General features: G+C 43.3%; 1 protein-coding gene across 1 annotated transcript; it reads left to right on the top strand.

The window, feature by feature from the left end:
• The first annotated feature begins 4,031 nt into the window (after positions 1 to 4,031).
• Positions 4,032 to 20,142, top strand: dipk1ab (divergent protein kinase domain 1Ab). Its single transcript, XM_033621011.2, has 5 exons — positions 4,032 to 4,631; positions 16,778 to 16,912; positions 17,055 to 17,162; positions 17,248 to 17,424; positions 19,072 to 20,142. Exons 1-5 carry the CDS (start codon positions 4,578 to 4,580, stop codon positions 19,882 to 19,884), a joined length of 1,287 nt encoding a protein of 428 aa, XP_033476902.1. The 5' UTR covers positions 4,032 to 4,577; the 3' UTR covers positions 19,885 to 20,142.
• The last annotated feature ends 885 nt before the right edge of the window (positions 20,143 to 21,027 follow it).

A 21,027-nucleotide genomic window follows, 5' to 3' on the forward strand; every position in this document is an offset into this window, starting at 1 on the left:
CACTTTGGCTATGGTTAGACGTCTACCAAATTTTCACTGACAGCCCAAATTCAGCTGTGATTTAGCCTAGACGTCAGGTCTTCATGTAGACGGCTATTAGACGTTTTTTAAAAAAATGCTTGCTGGGTTGTTACTTTGTTTGTCAATGAAGTAAGTCAGCTTTGCACATTGTTTAGCCTAGGCTTGCCAGCAATATCAGCAGAGACGCCTTACATTAATTTGGAGATAAAACCATTAAGGACAGTAAGAAATAAACCTTGTGGAGATGTAAAAGAAACAGACAGGAAGGTGTTGTGTTGGTGAATGATAGCAAATGTTACAGCCTCTCTGGCTTAATCGTTGCTATGACTAATGTGTGTGTGTATAGGCAAACATTAGATGACTAACGTTAATACGAATGTAATTCACTGAGGCAAACTGCAAGACATTGCGGCGTATGGTCAAGTCTTAGTTTTGTGGATATTTAGGTGGACAGTGTCCTGAGACAGTGCAGTGGAGGAGGCCTACGAGTGCAAGAAGCTGAGGTAAGCTGAGCTTGATGTACAACAACAAGTCTGGACAGCGAAGGTATACCAGTGGAAGTCGGCTGCAGAGGGTTCGTAACCATCTCAACATCCAGGCTACTCCGGGAGATGGGAGTGTGAAGGAAGGCCCACCAGCAGGCGGTCAAGGACCTCTCCAGAGCCGCTGAAAGGGGGAGTCAGTGGCTTTGGATAAAGAGGAAGGACTCCACCTGGGCCCTCAAATGAGTAGACGGCATCTAGGGGGTGAACCTGGGACGCTGGGATTCACTGCTGAACCCTCTGGAGGTGTCGTGGGCCAATCAGCGAAACACCAAGGAAGAAGGGTGCCCACTTGATAACCCAGAGGATGCCATCTCTCACTTCACCATGCCACAGAGTCTAGCAGTGTCTCAGGTGTGTAATAAGGGATATAAACATCTAGTCCTACACAACAGATCTACCAAACTCTTGAGTCCAGTCAGAGTAATAATCAGAGCCACTGATAAATAAATCTGGTTATAATTGCAGTGTGGTCAGCGATAATAGGTCAGACTTACGTCAGACCCACTTAAGATGTAACATTAGCTTTCTCAGACCAAACCAGCTTGAGACAGAGCCAAGATCTCTTTGGAGACCAATAACAAGAAAAACAAATGCACACATTCAGATTAAAAACATCAGTCAAAGTCTGGTTGTGTGTGTATCTTAATTTTGTGGGAAAAAAATCAGTCAAAGGTAAATCAACAAAGATTAGATGAGTTATGGTGGGGTTTATCATGTCCGCCCCATTGACTTCAATATGACACCAAAGTCTGGCTCCAATGCAAAATTCGAATGCTGTCACTGACGTTATGACTCTTTCTTCTTTATAGGTTTCTCATTGCAAGTGTTGGGCCATTATAGTATTTACTTCCCCTTTCTGACAGCACAGTTTGACCACATGTGGTGCGCCTATGTGGCACCCTATAGTCCCCTATAGTGGTGGCCTGATGCCAGTGACCCTGTCGGACCTCTGTTGAATTTACATTTAAAGGAGGTGGGGCAATCCCATGAAAAACCCTTATACATAAAACAAGCAATATATATATGTGTATTTCATATTAACAAGATCGTTAATATGCAAATCTGTCATCTGAGCACATAAAGAGGAGGATGCTCTGCACCTGTTCCCTCTGCTCCCCCACTGTTATGACTCAGTGACAGAAGAAAATACATGCATTGGTACAGATGTACAGATCAAATCAGAACTGTGATCAAGCTGTGTAGTATGTTGCCTTTTTCTCATGTGTTGTATATTGTGGATCATGTATAGATGTATAGGCTAAACCCTATACAATATAATGAATCATGACGTATAAATCAAAACAAGGATGACATGATTCACGATCCCCACTGTGAAGCTGACAGCGTCTCATTCTCATTCCTCCTCCTGACACAAGCTTCCCTCTAAGCTGTGACACTTCTCCCCAAAGAGCGCCTCAAGAGATCTGTGTCGCAGAGAGAGACTGCCTGAAATGACTTTTGGTTTCTTGTGCATTAGTTTTTCAAACCAGCAAGGCGTTTCCTGAGGCCAGTTTTCCAGGGAGTTAGGGTAACGTTACCCTAAGTCGGCCATTTGTTTTAAAATGTATCAGGGCCAAACGTTAAAGGGTCGTGGCTAGCTGGTAACCTTACGTTTGCAAAACTCTCACAAGCTGCTTCAAGAGGCTTTCAGCCAGCTCTAATGTACACCAATCCATGGCGATACTTGGTGCTGAGAGCAGCTGACGTAGTATAAAGAGCAAGAAAGTCTGCAAACAAACACTGACTTCAACCAAGGAGACCACAGTTCATGTCCTGTGTGGAACCAATTGTCAGTGTAGTTTTAATGTAACGTAATTTACGTAGTCGCAGCACTGACGTCACTCATGTCTACATCACAAAACTTATTTTAACCCAAAATATGAGCTTCTTTCTGAAGCTAACCAAGTATTTTTGTTGCGTAAACCTTGCACTTACACTATTTCACAACATTACTTATGTGTTACAATGTGTTTCAGCTGTGCATCACATAGAGATGCCAAAGGGTGCCCTGGGTGTCAATATCAGACCCTGAGAGGCATGACAAAGCATTGGTATATGACAACCTGTAAAGAGGTTGTGAATAATAGGCTACACAAAATTACAGCCAGGGAAACAGCTCGATGTTTGTTGACTCTCCTCTGATGTGGGGAGAGTCAACAAAATACTAGAATGCAACATGTTCTCATAGAACAGTTATATCCTACGAATTTGCACCCCTCGAATGACATTACATCCTTAACGTACAGTTACGTAATTAAAGTAAGGTTACTGTGGTTAGGTTTAGGAAAAGAAATATGGTGAGGACGAACCTTAAAATTACTCAACGTTAACACACAACTGAACACGCAATTCAGGGGAAGGTCCCAAGTGAAAGTCTAGTTTTTTGTGATCCATCCACCACCCCAACCTGCCTACTTACAAGCGCTCAGGACTGCTTCCCTTCGTACTGCACTCAATGTATTGGTCACATGATCACTGCCTTTCAAAATAGATGTGATATATAGGAATTTTGGTGCATTGCTTTTCGTAGGAAAACATATGAAAATCTTTTACACTGCCAGATTTTCGGCGAATGTTGGGCCGTTTTGCCGGCAAGCTGCGAGCATTTAGACACACAGAGCCGGATTGGTGAGTTGATCCAAGGTGCCCAATTTTCCGCCTTGTAGGGTAGTCATATTGGCGGAACCCTTTTAGTTTAAACAGACCGAGGCGGCCTTCCGCAATGGGAGGGGCTGTTGAAGACTTGTGGGAGGAGCTGTTGATGACGCTGCACGTGTGACCCGCTGGCGGTGGATAAACAGGAAACAGCTGATAGCAGGAATTAGCGAGCAGCTAGTAGCAAGAGGGAAACGCAAACCTGACAGACACTGTAAAGATGAGCAACTGGGGAGACAAGGAATTGTGCGCCCTCCTTGCCCTCGCAAACGAAGAGGCCATTAACCGTCAATTGACAGGGACGGTGAAGGACGGGCCGACTTAAGAGAGAATCACCGAAGGACTGACGAACCGTGGCTTCCCTCCCACGTCACTGTTTATGTCACACGCTGAGCTACACATTTTGTTACTTGCTCACGCCCCCCATTGCCCCAAAAAAGGCACATTCTGTATAAACAAAAGTAGGTAGGCGGCATTTTGCTGCACTCCCCGATTTTGTTTTTATACTGCCAATGCTGAAAGAAGACTGATTGGGCTTTCCTGCAAATTTGCACAATTCCTATTTAAAAGGGGCTAGTGAGAACAGCATGTACAATGAATAACTGTGGGTGGTGGGAGGGGCCCATAGAGAATGCCTATGGACAGGGGTCCAGACTTTTGTGCTACACCCCTGGTGCAGCAGGTGAATTTGTGAACATTATTAGGATGTCATAAATAATTTCGGATGCAGTAACTTGAATGCAATAAATGCACATGTGGGTTTTGGGCATTTCCTGTGTGATTATGTTATACTGGTTGGATGCACGTGTTAAATTTACATGTGAAATCTTTGTCTCGTACATACACACACACAAAAAGATATATTCTCACATATTATAAAATAAACAACAAGCACAGGTGGTTTTTGCGCGCTTTTACGCATAGAATCTTAAATAACACATCCAAACCGCTGCCACCTAAACAAACAGACAAATTGGGGCGGTTAAGAAAAAGACTTCCATTAAGGCTCAGGACTGTTGTTAGAGAACCCTTTGCAGTCTGCATGTAAGCTATATTTTCCATGAACCACAGACGGATACAAACTGTCACGCATCCTCCTCTCTGTAATTGGTCAAAACGCCCCACAAGTGCTCATGGCCAATATGAGCCTCACTCCGCTGCAGTCGACGGGCGCAGCTCAGTCTGCCGCCTCGCCGCATCCAGACGCACATTCACGGCGCTGCCGCCGACAGAAACAGTCATGTTTCACATCTGGAACATTTCCAGGGTCAGTCCTATAGGCGTTGCCCGACACCGTGTGAAGTGTGCGCCGAATTTCCCCCTTCAACAGCTTTTGTGAGATGTTCTTCATTTGCCATGGCAAGAGGTCTGTTTCCATGGGGGTTCTTCAGAAAGCCTCTGTACATCCAGGTAAGCTTCTGGGAAATCCCTCTGCACGCTGCTGTCCAACTGGGAATCTACACCGGCTCTGTGCATGTTTATCTGTGTACACTCAGATGGTACCGGCAGATATAAGAGACGACGCGTCTGATCACTGTTATAGCCTTTTTTCCACTTTACCATATGACCTTCATATTGCACATGGATTGGTGGTAATTTGCAGGCATGGCTGTGTAGGTTTTTCCAGACTGAATCATAAAGTCACTTGATGCTCGACGGCTCGACGGGAATCAACCATCCTCCTGATCCCCGTTGCTGTAGCAACCACGTCCATGATAGGCTACATCTATCTGGTACAGTCATACATTCAAAAGAGGCTGTTTCTGAATGTGCAAAACTTTATTATCACCCCGCATTATATAACTCATCTGCTGTTTGCATAGTTCTGTGATGTTTTGGGGTCACCACAGAGCAAGAAGTGCTTTGCCTTTATTCACTTAAATTAAGCATCACCAAACAATTCCTGCCATGCAAACGAATATTAAATCACAGACCTGTGTTTGGCACGCTGCTGCCCTGCTTATCCTCATCTGGAGGATGTTGAGGAACATTATGTAACAGTTTGATGTGAGTGGAATTAGGTGAAGTCCACAGTGGCATTCCTCATAAGTAAAATTAAACTCTGCCAGGGAAGCCCCTCAAGGACATGTGGAGGTCTGAGGAACCCACATTTATGATCCACAGAGTCAGATCATTAATAGAAAGTCCACTTGAAGACATTTCCTGGCTGACTGAAGTGCTAAAAGTGCCTCCCTGCACCGTCACACAGTTATGACTGGATATTTTGCCAGTTGCATCTATTTTTGAGACGTTCAGCTACGGCCATTTGCTTCACTAATTTCGGTCAGACAGTTGCGTCTCAGCTGCTGCCGTGTGTTACCTTCGTGTCCTTGCATGTTGGAGACAAAAACTGTCAAGTGCAGTGAATGGAGGGAGAAACAGCCAGTCTCCAGGGACAGCCACCAGCATCGCTCAGTTTTCTAGGCCACCTCAGCCTTCCAGTGACAACTTAAGAAGTGTCATTCAGCGATCCTCTGAGAGAAGCTATTTCCACTGGAATACAAAAACTGACAAGTCCTGTATAAACTGGAAACGTGGTCTTGTTCCTGTGCAGATTTTGTTTTTCATTCGAGTGTGGATATTACAAAAAGACTGAGCACAATTCTCCTGCTCATGCTTATTTCCCCTCACAGACAATAAAGAGATCATTTTGTCTCATAGTATTCATGTCCTGCTGCAGAGTTCAGGTTAATGGTTAAGTGTTTAAAAGCATGAAGTGCCAATTGAAAACTTAATCGACTGCCGTTAACATTAGTTTTTTAGCATTTCCATTTCTATTGACTGGCTCTTTGTAGTTTATCCATAGATGGGCTGTATTTATGTTTTAGATTACATTTTATTTGGTAATTTTCTGTATTTTACATGTAAGATAACATATTTAAAGGTCCAGAATTGGAATGAAATATAATAAATATGTTATCTTTTGGGTATAATTACCTGAAAATAAGATTTGTCATGTTGTTGTTAGCGTAGAATGAGCTGTTTATATTGAGTGGGTCCTCATCATGGATGTATTAAGAGACCTGGATACAGCATTGAAGGTGGGACCCTACCTATGAGAGTTGCTCAGTGGCAGTTAATACAAAAAATAACTAACTGGGCTCATAGAGTAAGTGCGCGACAGACTTCCGCCGGCCAAGATGGCTACCTCTGCCTAAGTGCTCCTTTAACTTCAATGGGAATAAAATGATTTAATCTTGTGGCGCTTCTAAACTAACCAAATGTTATCGGACCACATGGATTGAATCTTGATATTAAAACGAGACATTTCATGGGGACTGTGATGCTAAAAAAAAAAATGTATCCACTGATTTACCGATTTAACTTTTATAAGTGTCCCACCGTGTCGCCGGATGCCCTTAAACTACAACGGCAGCTGGCTGCGATTCATGCCGACGTTAAAAGACACCTTTTATCGTTGGTGTCTGACACCTCAAGTCCCTACCCAAGCGCCGGATTTCGAGGACTTGTGAGACTTGTGTCGATTTACAGACATCTCTTTCCCAATGTAAGTCTGTGGGAAAAAGTCTTTTTGGGCCCAATGGCATCACCTGACGGACTTCGGAAATTGCAGTACCACTGTTTGGCCACCACGAAAATTGGCTTCAGAGCCCGGCGCGCTAACTGAGGGTCTGTGTCAATACACGACGTGTGTCGATGTGAGTTGCGCATATGCGAAAAGGTCCGCCATCTTAGACAGCTACCTACGACTACACCACTTGGACAAACCACATGTCATGATCTGAGTTTCGTGTCACAATCTGAGTTTTAACCATGGATGTGAGTCGCGCATGCACCAATTTAGTTTTTACTATTTTCTAATTGTTTTTTATATTGTTAATTTTGGTAAAATGTCAGTGTAGGTAAAGATATTTAATACACTGAGATGAAACAGAGCCCTTCACATTTTTGTTTTGGCCACTGTAGTTAGCTTTCAGTGTTTTTACCAATTTTTATCACCTGGACAGTGTTTTGGAGAGGAACAAAACCTCTACAGTTAATTTGGCTTGCGGTAAAAATGTCCAGAACAATGAACACTGAAGAAATTCTCACTGGGAAAAGTTTCAGCTGATTGCAATCTACAATCCTCACCACTAGATGGCTCTTAGGCCCAATCCCAATAACCCCCCCTTGTCCCCTACCCCTTAGCCCTTGCCCACTACCCCTTGGGGTCGGGGTTTAAATCTTTCCCAAGGAATTGGGACACCACTCACTACGTCACCACGTCGGTTACATTCACGCATACATAACTAATTTTAACAGGAAGCCGCGAGCCATCTACATTTCCAACAGGCATCCACAATGGAGTCTCCACTTGAGTTCATCCTACTGATCGCATTTGCTGTATTCATCATGCTTCGTTTGATGAACGACAGATTAGTAAGTAAGTAAGTAAGTAAACTTTTATTTATATAGCACCCTTCATAGTACGCATACACAGAGTGCTTAACAATGCAAACAATAAGACCACAGTTCAGTCGGTCACAATAAACGTGCAACTGAAAATTCTAGAAAAAACATACACACAGGTATATGGCAATGCAAGGTCAGTGCATGTAGAAGCATAAAATACATAAATAGATAAAAATAACAATAGAACATGATCACATGGCACTGCAAAGCCAGAGGAAATGAGGTAGACAAGCTGAGAGAACAACAGAAAGCGGCAAATAAAGCAATGGATACGGCCTAACACTCAAAAGCTAGTCTGTACAGGTGAGTCTTTAATTGACCCTTGAAACTATTTACTGACAGGGCAGATCTCAGACCCAGGGGGAGTGCATTCCAAAGCCTAGGGGCCACTGCCCCAAAGGACCAGTCCCCCTTTGTCTTTAGCTGGGTCCGAGGCACTGAGAGGAGGCCCAGGTCAGATGATCTCAAGGACCGGCTGGGGGTGTGGTGGTGAATGAGGTTGCAGATGTAACTGGGGGCTTGGCCGTGAATGGCTTTGAAAGTGAGCAGCAGCACCTTGTACTGGATTCTGAACGGGACGGGTAGCCAGTGCAAGGAGGCGAGTATGGGTGTAATATGGCAAGACTTTTTTGACCTAGTAAGTAATCTGGCAGCTGCATTCTGTACAAGTTGAAGGCGGTTGATGGATGACTGATTGAGACATGTGAACAGTGAATTGCAGTAGTCGAGCCTGGATGATATAAAGGCATGGACTGACAGTTCTAGTTCTGAGTGAGACACAATGGAGCGGAGTTTAGCAATGTTTCTCAGATGGTAAAAACAATTGCGACACAGAGACTTCACATGTTTCTCTAGGTGCATTGACTGGTCGAATTGAACACCAAGATTCTTTATATTTGCGTGGACGTTGTTCTTGAGGGGCCCCAGATGTTCTTGTACCCTGGCAGTGACACTGTCAGAGGCAATGACTAGGACCTCGGTCTTCGCAGCATTTAATTGCAGGAGGTTGTTGGCCATCCAGCTCTCAATGGCCGCCAGGCACTCAAGGAGAGTGCTGAGACTGTGCATGTTTTCTGGTTTGAATGAGAAATGGAGCTGAATGTCATCTGCATAACAGTGATGGAAGATGCCTGGGAACTTACTGATGATGTGACTGAGGGGGAGCATGTACAGGGTGAACAGGAGAGGGGCCAAAACGGAGCCTTGAGGAACACCACAGTGAAGGGGGGTGGAGTCAGACTTATAAGGGCCGACAGCCACAGAAAAACATCTATCGCTGAGGTAGGAGGCTAACCAAGCTAGGGCAGTTCTGGTCACGCCCACCCAGTCCCTAAGCCTACCTAGAAGTATGCAGTGATCTACAGTGTCGAACGCTGCACTTAAATCTAGTAGGACTAGTACAGAGCATTTGCCTGAGTCTGAGGACATCATAATGTCATTGGCTACTCTTAGGAGGGTGGTTTTGGTGGAGTGATTTTTACGGAAACCGGACTGGAATTTGTGTCCGATGTGGTTTGCTGTCAGATAGGTGGTGAGTTGATTAGCCACCACTTTCTCTAACAGCTTGGAGACAAACGGGAGCTTGGAGATGGGTCTGTAGTCTTGTGGTGAGGAGGGGTCCAGGTTGGGCTTTTTAAGGAGGGGCTGAACGGCCGCCTGCTTAAAATAAGATGGAACGAGACCACTGACCAGGGGACTTCTGCTAGCTAGCTAACCAGCTAACATTACGAGGCAGCATAGTTATACTAGCTGGCGTGTTATTGTAATGTGAAAAATCAGACAATTTTGCATAACAGGACAGATGACAGACGGCAGATAGTGCAAGCTAGCTAGCTAGTTAACAAGCAACCTGACGAAGGTAACGTTAGCTATGTATGAACTTTTTTCCCCGTCTCTTGCTCGGTGGTAGCCATGGCGACGTCTACCCCTCGCTGGCATCTGAAATCCCTCGCTCCGAAGGGCTGGTTTCATACCCACTACCCCTCATTATGCCCCCTACCCCTACACACAAAAAGGAATTGGGACACTCCTACCCCTCGCGGGAACACGCAAATGTAGGGGTAAGGCTAAGGGGGGGTATTAGGACTGGCCCTTAATCCTTCTCCCTGCCCATTTAAGAGCTTGGCTCATTCTGAAAATGTACCTTTTTGAGTGCAATTGAATTTTTCAACAACTTCACAAATTGTGTGAACATTAGTTTTGTATCATTTCCATTTCTATTTAAAGGCTCTTTGTTGTAGTGTTGTTTCACGGATGTGCTGCATTCATGTCATGAATTGGAATTTATATCGTAATCTTCTATATTTTACATTAAACGTAACATATGATTAACAGGGATTGTTACATCTTTTTTTACTGCAACAGTTATGTATACTAGCTAAAATAGAGATGTCAAACTTGCCAAAATGGAGCATTTCATCTGGGCTAATTCAGAAGTTATGATGATGTCAAGCATACATTCTCTTTAGGCGAGTGCACAGCCAGTAAACTTTAATACCAGGTCATAAATAAGCTGCAGACAGTGGTTGACATTTTGTTGGCCCTCTTACAGTCTCTTATGCATATTAGTGCAACAAAAACACTGGCACGCTTTCCGCGTCACATGCAGCAATACAAGAGATGGAGAGATAAGTTAGTTTGGAAAATGAACATCTGGTAAACAGCCAATTTGACTGATTTCAGTATTGATTTATTAGGATTTATAAATGTCGTCCATTATCTATAAACTGAGCTGATGTTGAATCAGACCAAATGTATGTTGGAGATAATTCTTCTGGGATATTTTTGCACATTGCACTTGTTGGTTCAGATATGGGAGGGGGTTTCCCCTGACAGGAAGCTGCAGTCCATGCAGGAATAACACGTGACTGCGTTTATGGAGTGTGTGCACGATGTTCTGGATGTTACTTTGTTGGATTCACAGCGTCATGACAGACAGAACAACTGCTGATAAAGTTCACATGTGTTAATGTCGCAGTATTGAGTCAGCATGGAAATGCTTGCTTTGTGTGTGTATGTGTGTGTATGTGTGTGTGTGTGTGTGTTTGGGGGGTTGGAGTTTGTGGTGGTGGTGGTGGGGGGGCTGCCTGCTGTCTGGACTGTGATGAGTCAGATCTTTGTAGTGTCTGTGCAGACAGTGTGGCATCCTTTTATTCCTTCAGAGAGTCTCTGACAAGTGGAGAGACATGCTGGACTGCTAACTCTCCGTGGTGGTCCCAGACTTCAACATTTTATGCACATACTGTACAGCTTTTATATTTGTCAGTGATGTCAGGCAAACCTTTCATGAATATATCCTGTTATTCACTCCTCCTGCCCCGTCCATCTTTTGTTTCTCTGTTTTCATGTCTTTCTCGGCTCTGCACAGCAGCCCATTAACCGGCAACCTCTGAGGGATAGCTTTATAATCATACATAATGAATGAATAGTGTGCAGGCTGCAAAAACCAAGTGTCAGAACAGTGATGTGCTGCTCTTGATCAGCTTTAATCTCATCTCTGCTTCAGTGGATCAACATCAGCGAGAACTTTATAACGCACAGTATTCATTCTTTGTGTCATTTCAGGGGTTAAAACGGTTTGAGCACACAGGCTTCCTAACAGGGCTGTGGGTGGGTGTAGAGGAAGGAGCTCAACCAGATCAAGGCAGACCGTTTCTTTCCGCCCACCTCAGCACATGGCCACAGTTCCCAGTCAGTCTCTAATTAATAGCTGTCACAGCAGCCACAATCAATATCACATCATTAGCCGTGTTTGTGTAACTCTCTCCCTTCACAAAGGGTCAATACATAATCCCAGAGATAGAAATGCATCGGGTAGAGTTGAAATGAAAGCCACAAAGCATCGATTAGAAAGAGGCCAGCCATACATTTGTTTTGCCCCGTAGAGTGTTATTTCCATAATGCTTTTGCTGTTGATGCATTTCACCTACGTGAAAATCAATAGGAGGTACTGGCAGCACTTACTTGTGTGGTCAGTGCTGTGGCATTTGCCGCAGGCCTGCACGGTCAGATTTGTAAGTAAACCAATCGATAGATAAAGCAGCAGAAATCATATATAAATAGCATGAGTTAAATAGCTTGTCGTTGATAATTGGAGCGTTTACTGTTTCTGCAGGGTGTTCGTAAGATGATTTGTACGTACATGATATCGACATTTGTCAGTGGGTCAGCAGTCAGGAAGTGATTTAAAGCTCCAGTGTGTAGGATTTAGTGGCACGTAGTGGTGAGATTGAAGCACTGAACCGTCTCCCATGTGCCAAGTGTGGATGAGAGCTACGGTGGCTGATGCAAAACATGAACGGTCCTGTCTATAGCCAGCCTTTTTTTCATTCTGGGCTACTGTAGAACAACTTGGTGGACTCCTTGGAAAAGAATGCATGTAGATATTCAGACAAGTGGGTCATTCTAAGGTGACAAAAACACAACGATTCTTATTTTCAGGTGATTATGCACGAATGAAAACAAAATATTTTATACCAGTACTTGCCACCAGATGCTTCTACACCCTACACACTGGACTTTTAAAACATGTTGAGGAGACTGTGACACAACACACTTGATTTTGTAGACAGAAAACACACAGGAGGTGTACGGAGTGTTACAGCTGCATGTGCTCTCTGCTGCTGACCCTTTTACCTCCACTGTAGATCGGCCCATGTGTGCTGCATTGCTTAATGAGGTGCATCGCACCTGGGATGGAGGAGGTGCTTAAGAGGAGAGAGGCATCTGGTGTGGAGACAACTGGTCCTGCTGCCTCTCAGCCTGGGATTTTTGTTGTCTTGTTTGCTTGCTTGTTTTATTTGCTAACACATCCCATGGATTTTAGCGTTTTAAAGATGTCTTGTGTGGTTATTTTGGGTCTGTGGTGGAGTTTTGTTCGTCCCATAGGGCCGCCGAAAGCTGGGGTGTAACAAGGAGATTGGAGTCACCCCAGTGCAACTAGAGAGAACCTGTGAAATGTTCTGATGATTATATTTTTCATATTTTTTTCTTAATTGACCTGAATTTGTTTTTCTTTAAATATTGTTTCACGGCCTTCTCCACTCTGCCAGAATATAATGCCAGTGAAGAAATACAAAATTTAACTTCTTTATATTGCACCAAACAGTTCAATTAAAAGCTGCACTAATCAGTATTTTATTAAATAAATAAAAGATATTGTTAGTTATTAAGTGAAATGTGAAAAGAGTGCGCAGCTCAGAAGAAGAGAAAATATTGGTGTTCTATGTTTCTAATATTTTTATTTATCATACCTATCATATAATCTACTTACTTTACTGTTTTGATTCAGTCTCACCGCTCTCATCAGTGTTTCCAGCCGCAGCAGGCAGCTGTTTCCAGTAAAAACGCTCTGATAAACCCACTGTACATGACCTGCTCAGCCCCAAACAGCGGACAAACACAGTGAGAGACGAGCTGGTGAATGCAGAGTAAAGGAACAGATACTTCAGAAGTTGGTAGGGACTAAAACACAAGTAAAAGGAGACGTTCCACTATTATTCTGAATATGATTTGGGCCATACAAACAGCATACTCTTTGGATATTTTGAATTACGCCTTTTTCTGAATGTAGCATTTCAGAGTAAGATGTGGGATATGGTGACATTAGTCAGGTTTTAGGAGCATTCTTTGGACATACATGCAGTGCATTCGAAATATGTGTGTCAACTTGGGTTTTTACTGCAGTTTGTGACACACAGCCTCCCGCTTGTTTACAGTCAGCTCTGTTCATTGTGCACAAATCAAGCAGCCAAACAGTCCAGCAAGGTTGGAGTAGAGATGCATGCCCAAAATGCAAATGTAGACCTAGCTGTTCCACTTATACATATTTTGACGTGATGAGCATTTTAGCACACATTAATCGGAGTATGTAAGTCTGAACAACATTCATCAGTTCTCTGTCTTTTCAGTCTCCCTTGACTTGTTTTGGCCATGTGGACGTCGTGACGTATACACCATTCTGGCTTATCTGCCGGCTACAGCAACTGTCACATGGTGTCCAGACTCTTCCTATTAAGCACACCACAAGCATACATTGGTGTTCTAATGGTGCAGACCCATTCAGGCGGTACATTGGTCTTTAGTGACTGCTTATCAGAGTTATCAAACCTGTCTGATATCAGGCAAGTAAATAGGAATATAAGAAATATTATTTTTATCAGCCATATAAACAGCTTAGCAGGAATATTGTCTTTTTCTGAATAAGGGCAATCACTGGAACATTTTGTGCATGTAAACATATATGTTGAAGTTGTGCTGACAGTTTGGGGTGCTTCACCAAAGTGGCCAAAAATCAGTTAATGGCACTGGCAGCTTCTGCTCTGGTGACAGTGGTAGGAAAATACAGACGTACTTTTCCCTCAAGACAAGACGATAATATAGATGAACATGAGAATAAAGGCCACTGCATGGAGAGAAATTAGATTACAGAGTGACATATAGTCTGAAAGCTTGATTTCTGCATTATCTTGGTGTCAAAAGCAGGAAATGGATGGAAGGTCCATTTAGAGACAGATATAAATATAATGTCTTTGTCAATACTGGAAATAAAGCTCACGTCTTGTGCCTCCAAGTTTTCTTTTTTAAAAATCAGACAAGCTATTTTCTGTTAAACTGTAAAGTTGGGTCAGACAGATCCCAGAGGAAGATGGAGCACAGAGTGTGACAGAAAGAAAAAGTAGAAGGGGGAGGGAGATAGAGACTCTCATGGCAATAAATAAAATTGGAACTGAAAGGGAGCAGAGGGTGGAAGCAGGGGGAGTCCATCACTGTCAGGCACAGAGTGCAAGAACCATTAATAGTAGGACTGCTAAAAACTCTGTCATTTTTTCCTCCCACTAATGTTTTCCAGTTGGAAGAATGCCATTATTGATCCAAGCAGACTGTATTTATCAGCTGGGGTATTAGAAAGAAAATCAAAAGACGAGGTAATGAGCCTGGAGTCGCTCTAAATGTTCCAGTGCTGCTGTGCCAGACCACAAACAGCATTTACTGTTAATTACCGAGCACCTATTTAGAAGCAATTTCATTAATGATGATATGACTCAGTTTGGAGCTCATTTGTATTCCACTAACTGGCCTGTTCCCTCACAGAGGCCAAATTACTTTAGCGTAAACATTAATTAAAAGACTGCCATATTGACTTTTACATTGTAGTCTCTACGTTTTATTTAAATATTTTTGTACAGCTGACAGACCACATGCTGAGCACATACAGTATGTTTCGTTTCATGAATAATGATCCATAGATGCTGGCTCCACAGAGATAAGAGAGAAAAGTGTTACTCTTTTCAAGCTGTCTATAAAAAGTGTATTTTCAGCCAGTTCAACAGGAGAAAGAGGTGGTGAAGATGAGATGAGAAGAAGATGGAGAAGTGCTGATGTTCTGGATGAGTAGAGGAATAGGCCTTTATCAAGCTTGACCTGGACTCCGGATACGATAGCTGGAGGAGGGCACGACAATTCTGGATAAAATGACGGCTGACAGCAGCAGAGGAGAGAGCAGGTTCAAAATTTTGCAGCAGCATCCTGATTGGCTGATAGAGATCGTGGCAAAGTTTGATTAGATAACTAGAAGAGTGAACACTCATAGTCAGCTGATTTGAAGAAGCAGTGGGAGTGGGAGGGAGAGAACTGTAAATGGATGAGCACATAGACAGTCTTCCTGATTGAACTTACCCTGAGCTTCATTAGTTTAATGCTGTCTCCTTTGATGTCACATTTCATCATCATATCAGCAACAGAGAATTTACAGTGTTATTAGCAGCACAGAGCTGTTCTGATATGTTTCTTTTTCAGGCTGATTTTAAAGGTGGGGTAGGCAGTTTAATTTTGGCACCACTGGCCAAAAATCCCATAATTAACCTTTGAGCATATTGTAATTCAAGTGATCTGAGAGAAACCTCCTCTTGGATCTGTTTTCAGGCTTTAGGAAATGTTGTTCAGGAGACTTTGGCCAATCACAGGTCATTTTAGAGAGAGGACGTTTCTATTGGCTGCTTTACAAATGCAGATGTGCGAGCAAGTCCCTTCAGATGGTGAAAGCCGGATTCAATAGAGTGCCCCAGGGATGAAGTTTTTCTGTAGGCCCAAGCAGAAGTTAGCATTTCCGTGGTTCCCTCATTAAAAAGCCACTGGGATTGTTTTTTTATTTTGGATTATTGCATCCTCCTCCATCCTGCAATCCTCATAAATTGACATCACCTTTAAGATTTTTGAAGCCTAACTGCAAGCGCCAGAAGTAAAAAGCTAACATTAGCCTATACATGAACTACACTACGGATGCATGTCTTAACATCGCCCCTACCGCAGGGCATGATGAAGTTTTGTAGTCTCATTTAGCCACTTGTTAGCAACCGCTATTGTTGAGACACATAGAAGCTTCAAAGTTCATGAGTGGGGTATTTACAGGTCAAGAGGCGGATCCCCAGTCAGTGGCCACAGCAACGCAAAATATCTCCAGGGGACCGGACAGAACAGACTCCCTGCTGGATCAGCAAACTTTCTGTTGCTGCCATTACACAGGTTAGACCTGCTGCTGCTGCCACTGGCCACAGTCCTGATGTGACACCTGGCATTGGGGGCTTTACGCTGGCCCAATTTGAGCAGCTGCCTGCTCTCCTCGTGGGGAAGAAGTCCACAGAGGCGAGGAGCAAAGCGTCTCATGTCTCACTCATGGTCTGATAAACAGAGAGAAAGCTCTACAGTGATATAAGATTAAATAAATCAAAGTATGGGAAACACTAGGTTACACTCTGTTGCTTCTAAGAATATTTCGGGTAATGCAAAGGTCACTGCTTAGTGATTTTTAAAAAAAGCAATTTTTATGGTAAGGGCGCACTGTGTGCTCTCCACATGAAAGAAGGGACTGATAAAAAACATCTCATCCTCTCATTAATCTCCATTATGATATACGTCATCTGAAAAATCCTGGCTGGCCTCAGATCACCCTGGCCAGCTTAATGCACTGAAACATCCACACTGACTGCAGATAATTTAATGACTAAGAATCAGATGCAGTTTTCAATATACCGCCGCACCTTAATATGTGAGCGTATTGAATCTTGAACAGTTTTTATCTCATTTGCAAGCTTTTATTTTCTAAAAAATGATAAAAAATCTTTATATAAATTTGTTTCCAACAGGCTAAATTTTCCTACCTGCATATGAAGTACCTGTTCTTCTCCTGGCTGGCTGTGTTTGTGGGGAGCTGGATAGTTTATGTCGAGTACTCGGCCTACACGGAGCTGTGTCGTGGGCACGACTGCAAAAATTCAATAGTGAGTATTTTATTTCTCATTTCATTTGCATCGACCCACCCAGACATTGTCCTACATACGTCCTATATTCTTCACTCCTGGTAACAATTTTTCTCCAGTTGTCCTCCATGCAGTTCACCCATATTTCCATTGTATTTTTCAGTGTGACAAATACAGAAAGGGGGTCATCGACGGCTCGGCCTGCAGCAGCCTATGTGAAAAAGACACACTCTACCTGGGGAAGTGCTTCACTGCCAAGCCCAACAGCCAGGTCAGTGTTTTTTCAGTCCAACACTCCTCTCCAGTCTGCTTGTTGTTAATCCAGCTGCACCTCAGGCCTACCCTGTGTATTTCAGGTGTACTCTGGGAGCTGGGGAGACCTGGAGGGAGTCATTAAGTGCCAGATGGAGGAGGCTCCTCATTATGATTTGGGAAGTGAGATGGAGCCCAGGAAGGAGGCTGCAGCCTTCAACAAGCCCATCAAGGGGACCTCTGTGGAAAAGTTCAGAGAGATGATCCTCAACCACTTAAAGGTCATGAAGCCTTCAAACCTCTTCCACTCTGCAGGGATGTCACATCAGCATCCTCTGCCAACATTACTGTCTTTCAGAGGTTGTAGCAGGCTGAGTTTTAAAGCTAGAATGAAGATATATGAAAGTAGAGAAAGAGGGTTAAATAACGCTCCAATGTTTGGCCAAAGTTTGGCCAGGGAAGAACTGGCATGGCCATTTTCACAGGGCTCCCTTGAACTCTCACTTCAGGATATCTAAATAAAAATGGGTCCTATGGATACCTGTAAGACAGACATGTCCACCTTTATGCTAGTCAAATGCAGAATAAGCGTGTTATTTCTGCCCATTGTATTTGAATATTTCTGCGTACTTGGATCCCTTGGCAGTCGTAGAATTGCATACATTGGGTATGACTGGAAAGCTGAGACTCTTGTGGATCCAATGAGCCTAATTTTATTCATGTGTGATGATGTTAATCCCCATAGTAGCCATTTAATTGTAGTGAGACCTCTTTTTGGAAAAGGACATCACTGTATAAATGACATACAGTGACCTCTAGGATAATCACAGCCAAACACAGAGACCTCGGTCATTCAGATGATGTACGGCTTTCATGTGTGTTATGGCTCACCATCTGATTGCTGAAAAATGCAATTCCTACCAATAAAATGTCAAAGGTTTATGATACCAAATCAGAGCATGGATTTTTCTGTGGTGTTCTTCAAGGTCTTGGTGTCTTCAAAGTTCCAGTGTGTGAGATTTAGGGGGATTTAGTGGCATCTAGTGGCGAGGATTGTAGAATGCAATCAGTTTGAACTTCTGGTTAGAATTCCCTTAGTTTTATTTGTTCAGAAGGTTTTTAGCGGGAGCTGAATTATCCGCAGAGGTCTATTCCTCTCCAAAACAAAAGGACCAGGTGATTTAAACTGTTAAACATTGAATAAAGCAGTTTCAAGTTGAAAAGTCAATCATTTTGTGACGCTTGTGTCAAAGAGGGGCTGCGAACTATGACCCTATCTAGAGGCAGTGTCTGGTTTGTCTGTTCTGGGCTACTGTAGAAACATGGTGATGCAACATGGCAATCTTCGTAGATGAGGACCTGCTCCCTGTGTAGATATACAGCTCATTCTAAGGATAATGAAAACGCAACAGGTGATTATGCACTAAGGAAAAAAAATACAGTTATTATATTCCGTTTTGCCAGTGTATGCTCCTAATTCCCACAGACTGGACATTTAATGTGGTATTTTGAAGGTAATTTTGAACATTTTTATCACTTCTTGAGTGTTCGAATATGATGACATTTAGCACCAAATCTGTATAACAAATGGTTATCAACCCAAGAATTGCTGCAACACTCCAGTTTGAATAGGCACTTAACTACAACAGCATGTTTATTATAGATTTATGACTAGAAAAACTTGACACACAGTGCTGAGCTGCAGCTCAAATTAATCCTCAGGTTCCCTGCTTTCAGATGATGTTAACAACTTCTATATGGCATATACTGTTGAGCTGCTGTCTCCCCCTAAATATCCCCATGCCCCCCTAAAAAAGGATCTATGGTACGGAGGGTGGGGTGGAAGAGGTTAAACTCTAGATGAACTAAAATCCAACACCAAGTTTGACTTTAAAGGTTTTTATTTCTAAACTTTCCTGTCTTCACAGGCTAAAGTGGGGGATCAGGCCAACCTCGCAGACCTGGCGACTCAAGTATTGTCCATAACAGATGCCAACAAAGACGGTCATATCTCACTGCCCGAGGCTCGCTCCACATGGGCTTTGCTGCAGCTCAATGAATTCCTGTTAGCATTAGTCCTGCAAGACAGAGAGCACACACCCAGGTTGCTGGGCTTCTGTGGAGACCTGTATGTGATGGAGAAGGTGCCATATTCTCCTCTGTACGGGATCAGCCTACCCTGGATCATCGAGCTGTGGATTCCTGCCGGCCTGCGGCGCAGCATGGACCAGTGGTTCACCCCATCCTGGCCACACAAGGCCAAGATCTCCATCGGACTGCTGGAACTGGTCGAGGACGTTTTCCACGGCACTTTTGGCAGCTTCCTCATGTGCGATGTAAGCGCCACCAGTTTTGGCTACAATGACCGCCATGACCTGAAGGTGATGGATGCGCGGTACATTGTTCCCGAAGCCATCTTCCAAGAAAGTGTTAGGCAGCAGCGCTGCGACGTGGACGAGGATTGTCTCTATGGGACAGACTGCCTCACTTCCTGTGACCTCACCAAGCACCGCTGCACAACAGAGGTCACCAGGCCGAACTTAGCCAAAGCCTGTGAGGCACTCAAGGACTACATTCTGAGAGGTGCCCCATCGGATGTGAGAGAGGAGCTGGAGAAGCAGCTGTACGCTTGCATCGCACTGAAAGGTTCAGCAGAGCAAATGGAGATTGAGCACTCGCTAATTCTGAACAACCTCAAGACTTTGCTATGGAAGAAAATCTCTCATACTAAAGACTCCTAATAAATAAGCACAAAGGTCATGTTTTTAAATAAAATACTGGCCAGTCTTTTCACTGTGGAAACAAAAGTATATAATTCCCCTTATATTCATCTTTACATGTGTAACTGATGTGTTTTATCCTGAAGCAGATGTTAAGGAATGTCACTTTCATATTAAATCATATAAAGTAAACTTTAATATACTGGAGCAAAATGATCAAGTGTAGTTTTTTCTGATTGGTAGATTGGTAGACCAATAAACCTGACCTTACCATACAAACCTGAATAGTGAGTGTGTACTTAATCCTTTGCAGTAGTAGTTTGTGAGCACCTTTATTTATAACAAAAGACAAAAAAACTCCCTCAAAAGACAAGTGGCGTTCCTGTGTGTAAAGTACGTCAGTTTGCAGAACAGCCACAAACATTCTGGTGATACTCCGAGGGGTCGGAACTAAGCCTAAAAATTTCTAGCAAGGAGTCAAAGCTTAGGAGTGATTAGGAAAATCCTCAGAGCAACTCTGTGTGACACATTCTTCCATCAGATGTGATTGGTTGTCCTTTTGTGAGCATGGAAGATGTGGACACCTAGTGGTCATGAAGTGAACTGCACCACAAGAGGAGACTGACAGCACTGTAATTGTTTGTGCCAAATATCTTAGTGTTGTGGTCACTTTCATTTCTGGTGTTATATTGTTACTGCCTTGGGTGGAAGATGTAGCATGAATGAAGACGCAGTTCATTGCCTCGCTGCCATTTGGAGTTTTTTCAAATATTTCCCCTGTCTTTCCACCATTTTCTTCTCTGCTTAAGAAACTTAAACCTCTTAAGAGTCTTCCTTCCTACTCCAGTTAACTTAGGAGCTCTCTTAAGGATTAAGATATCTTGTGAATAATTTCTTTTTACCAGCACCCAGTCAGGCGTCCTGGGGAAATTCCTTTAAAACATAACTAAGATTTTTTTTTTTTTTTTAGAATTTTGTCACCAGGAGCAGCTCTTGTACAAGGAGGCTTGGTGAAACTGACCCAATTTCACTGCATGACTAAATTCAGAGGCGGGGTACACCCTGGACAGGTCACCAGACTATCACAGGACTGACGCTCACATTCACACCAAGGCCAATTTAGAGTCACCAATTAACCTGCATGTCTTTGGACTGTGGGAGGAA

Source organism: Epinephelus lanceolatus, chromosome 6 (assembly GCF_041903045.1).
Source record: "Epinephelus lanceolatus isolate andai-2023 chromosome 6, ASM4190304v1, whole genome shotgun sequence".
Lineage (NCBI taxonomy): Eukaryota > Metazoa > Chordata > Actinopteri > Perciformes > Serranidae > Epinephelus > Epinephelus lanceolatus.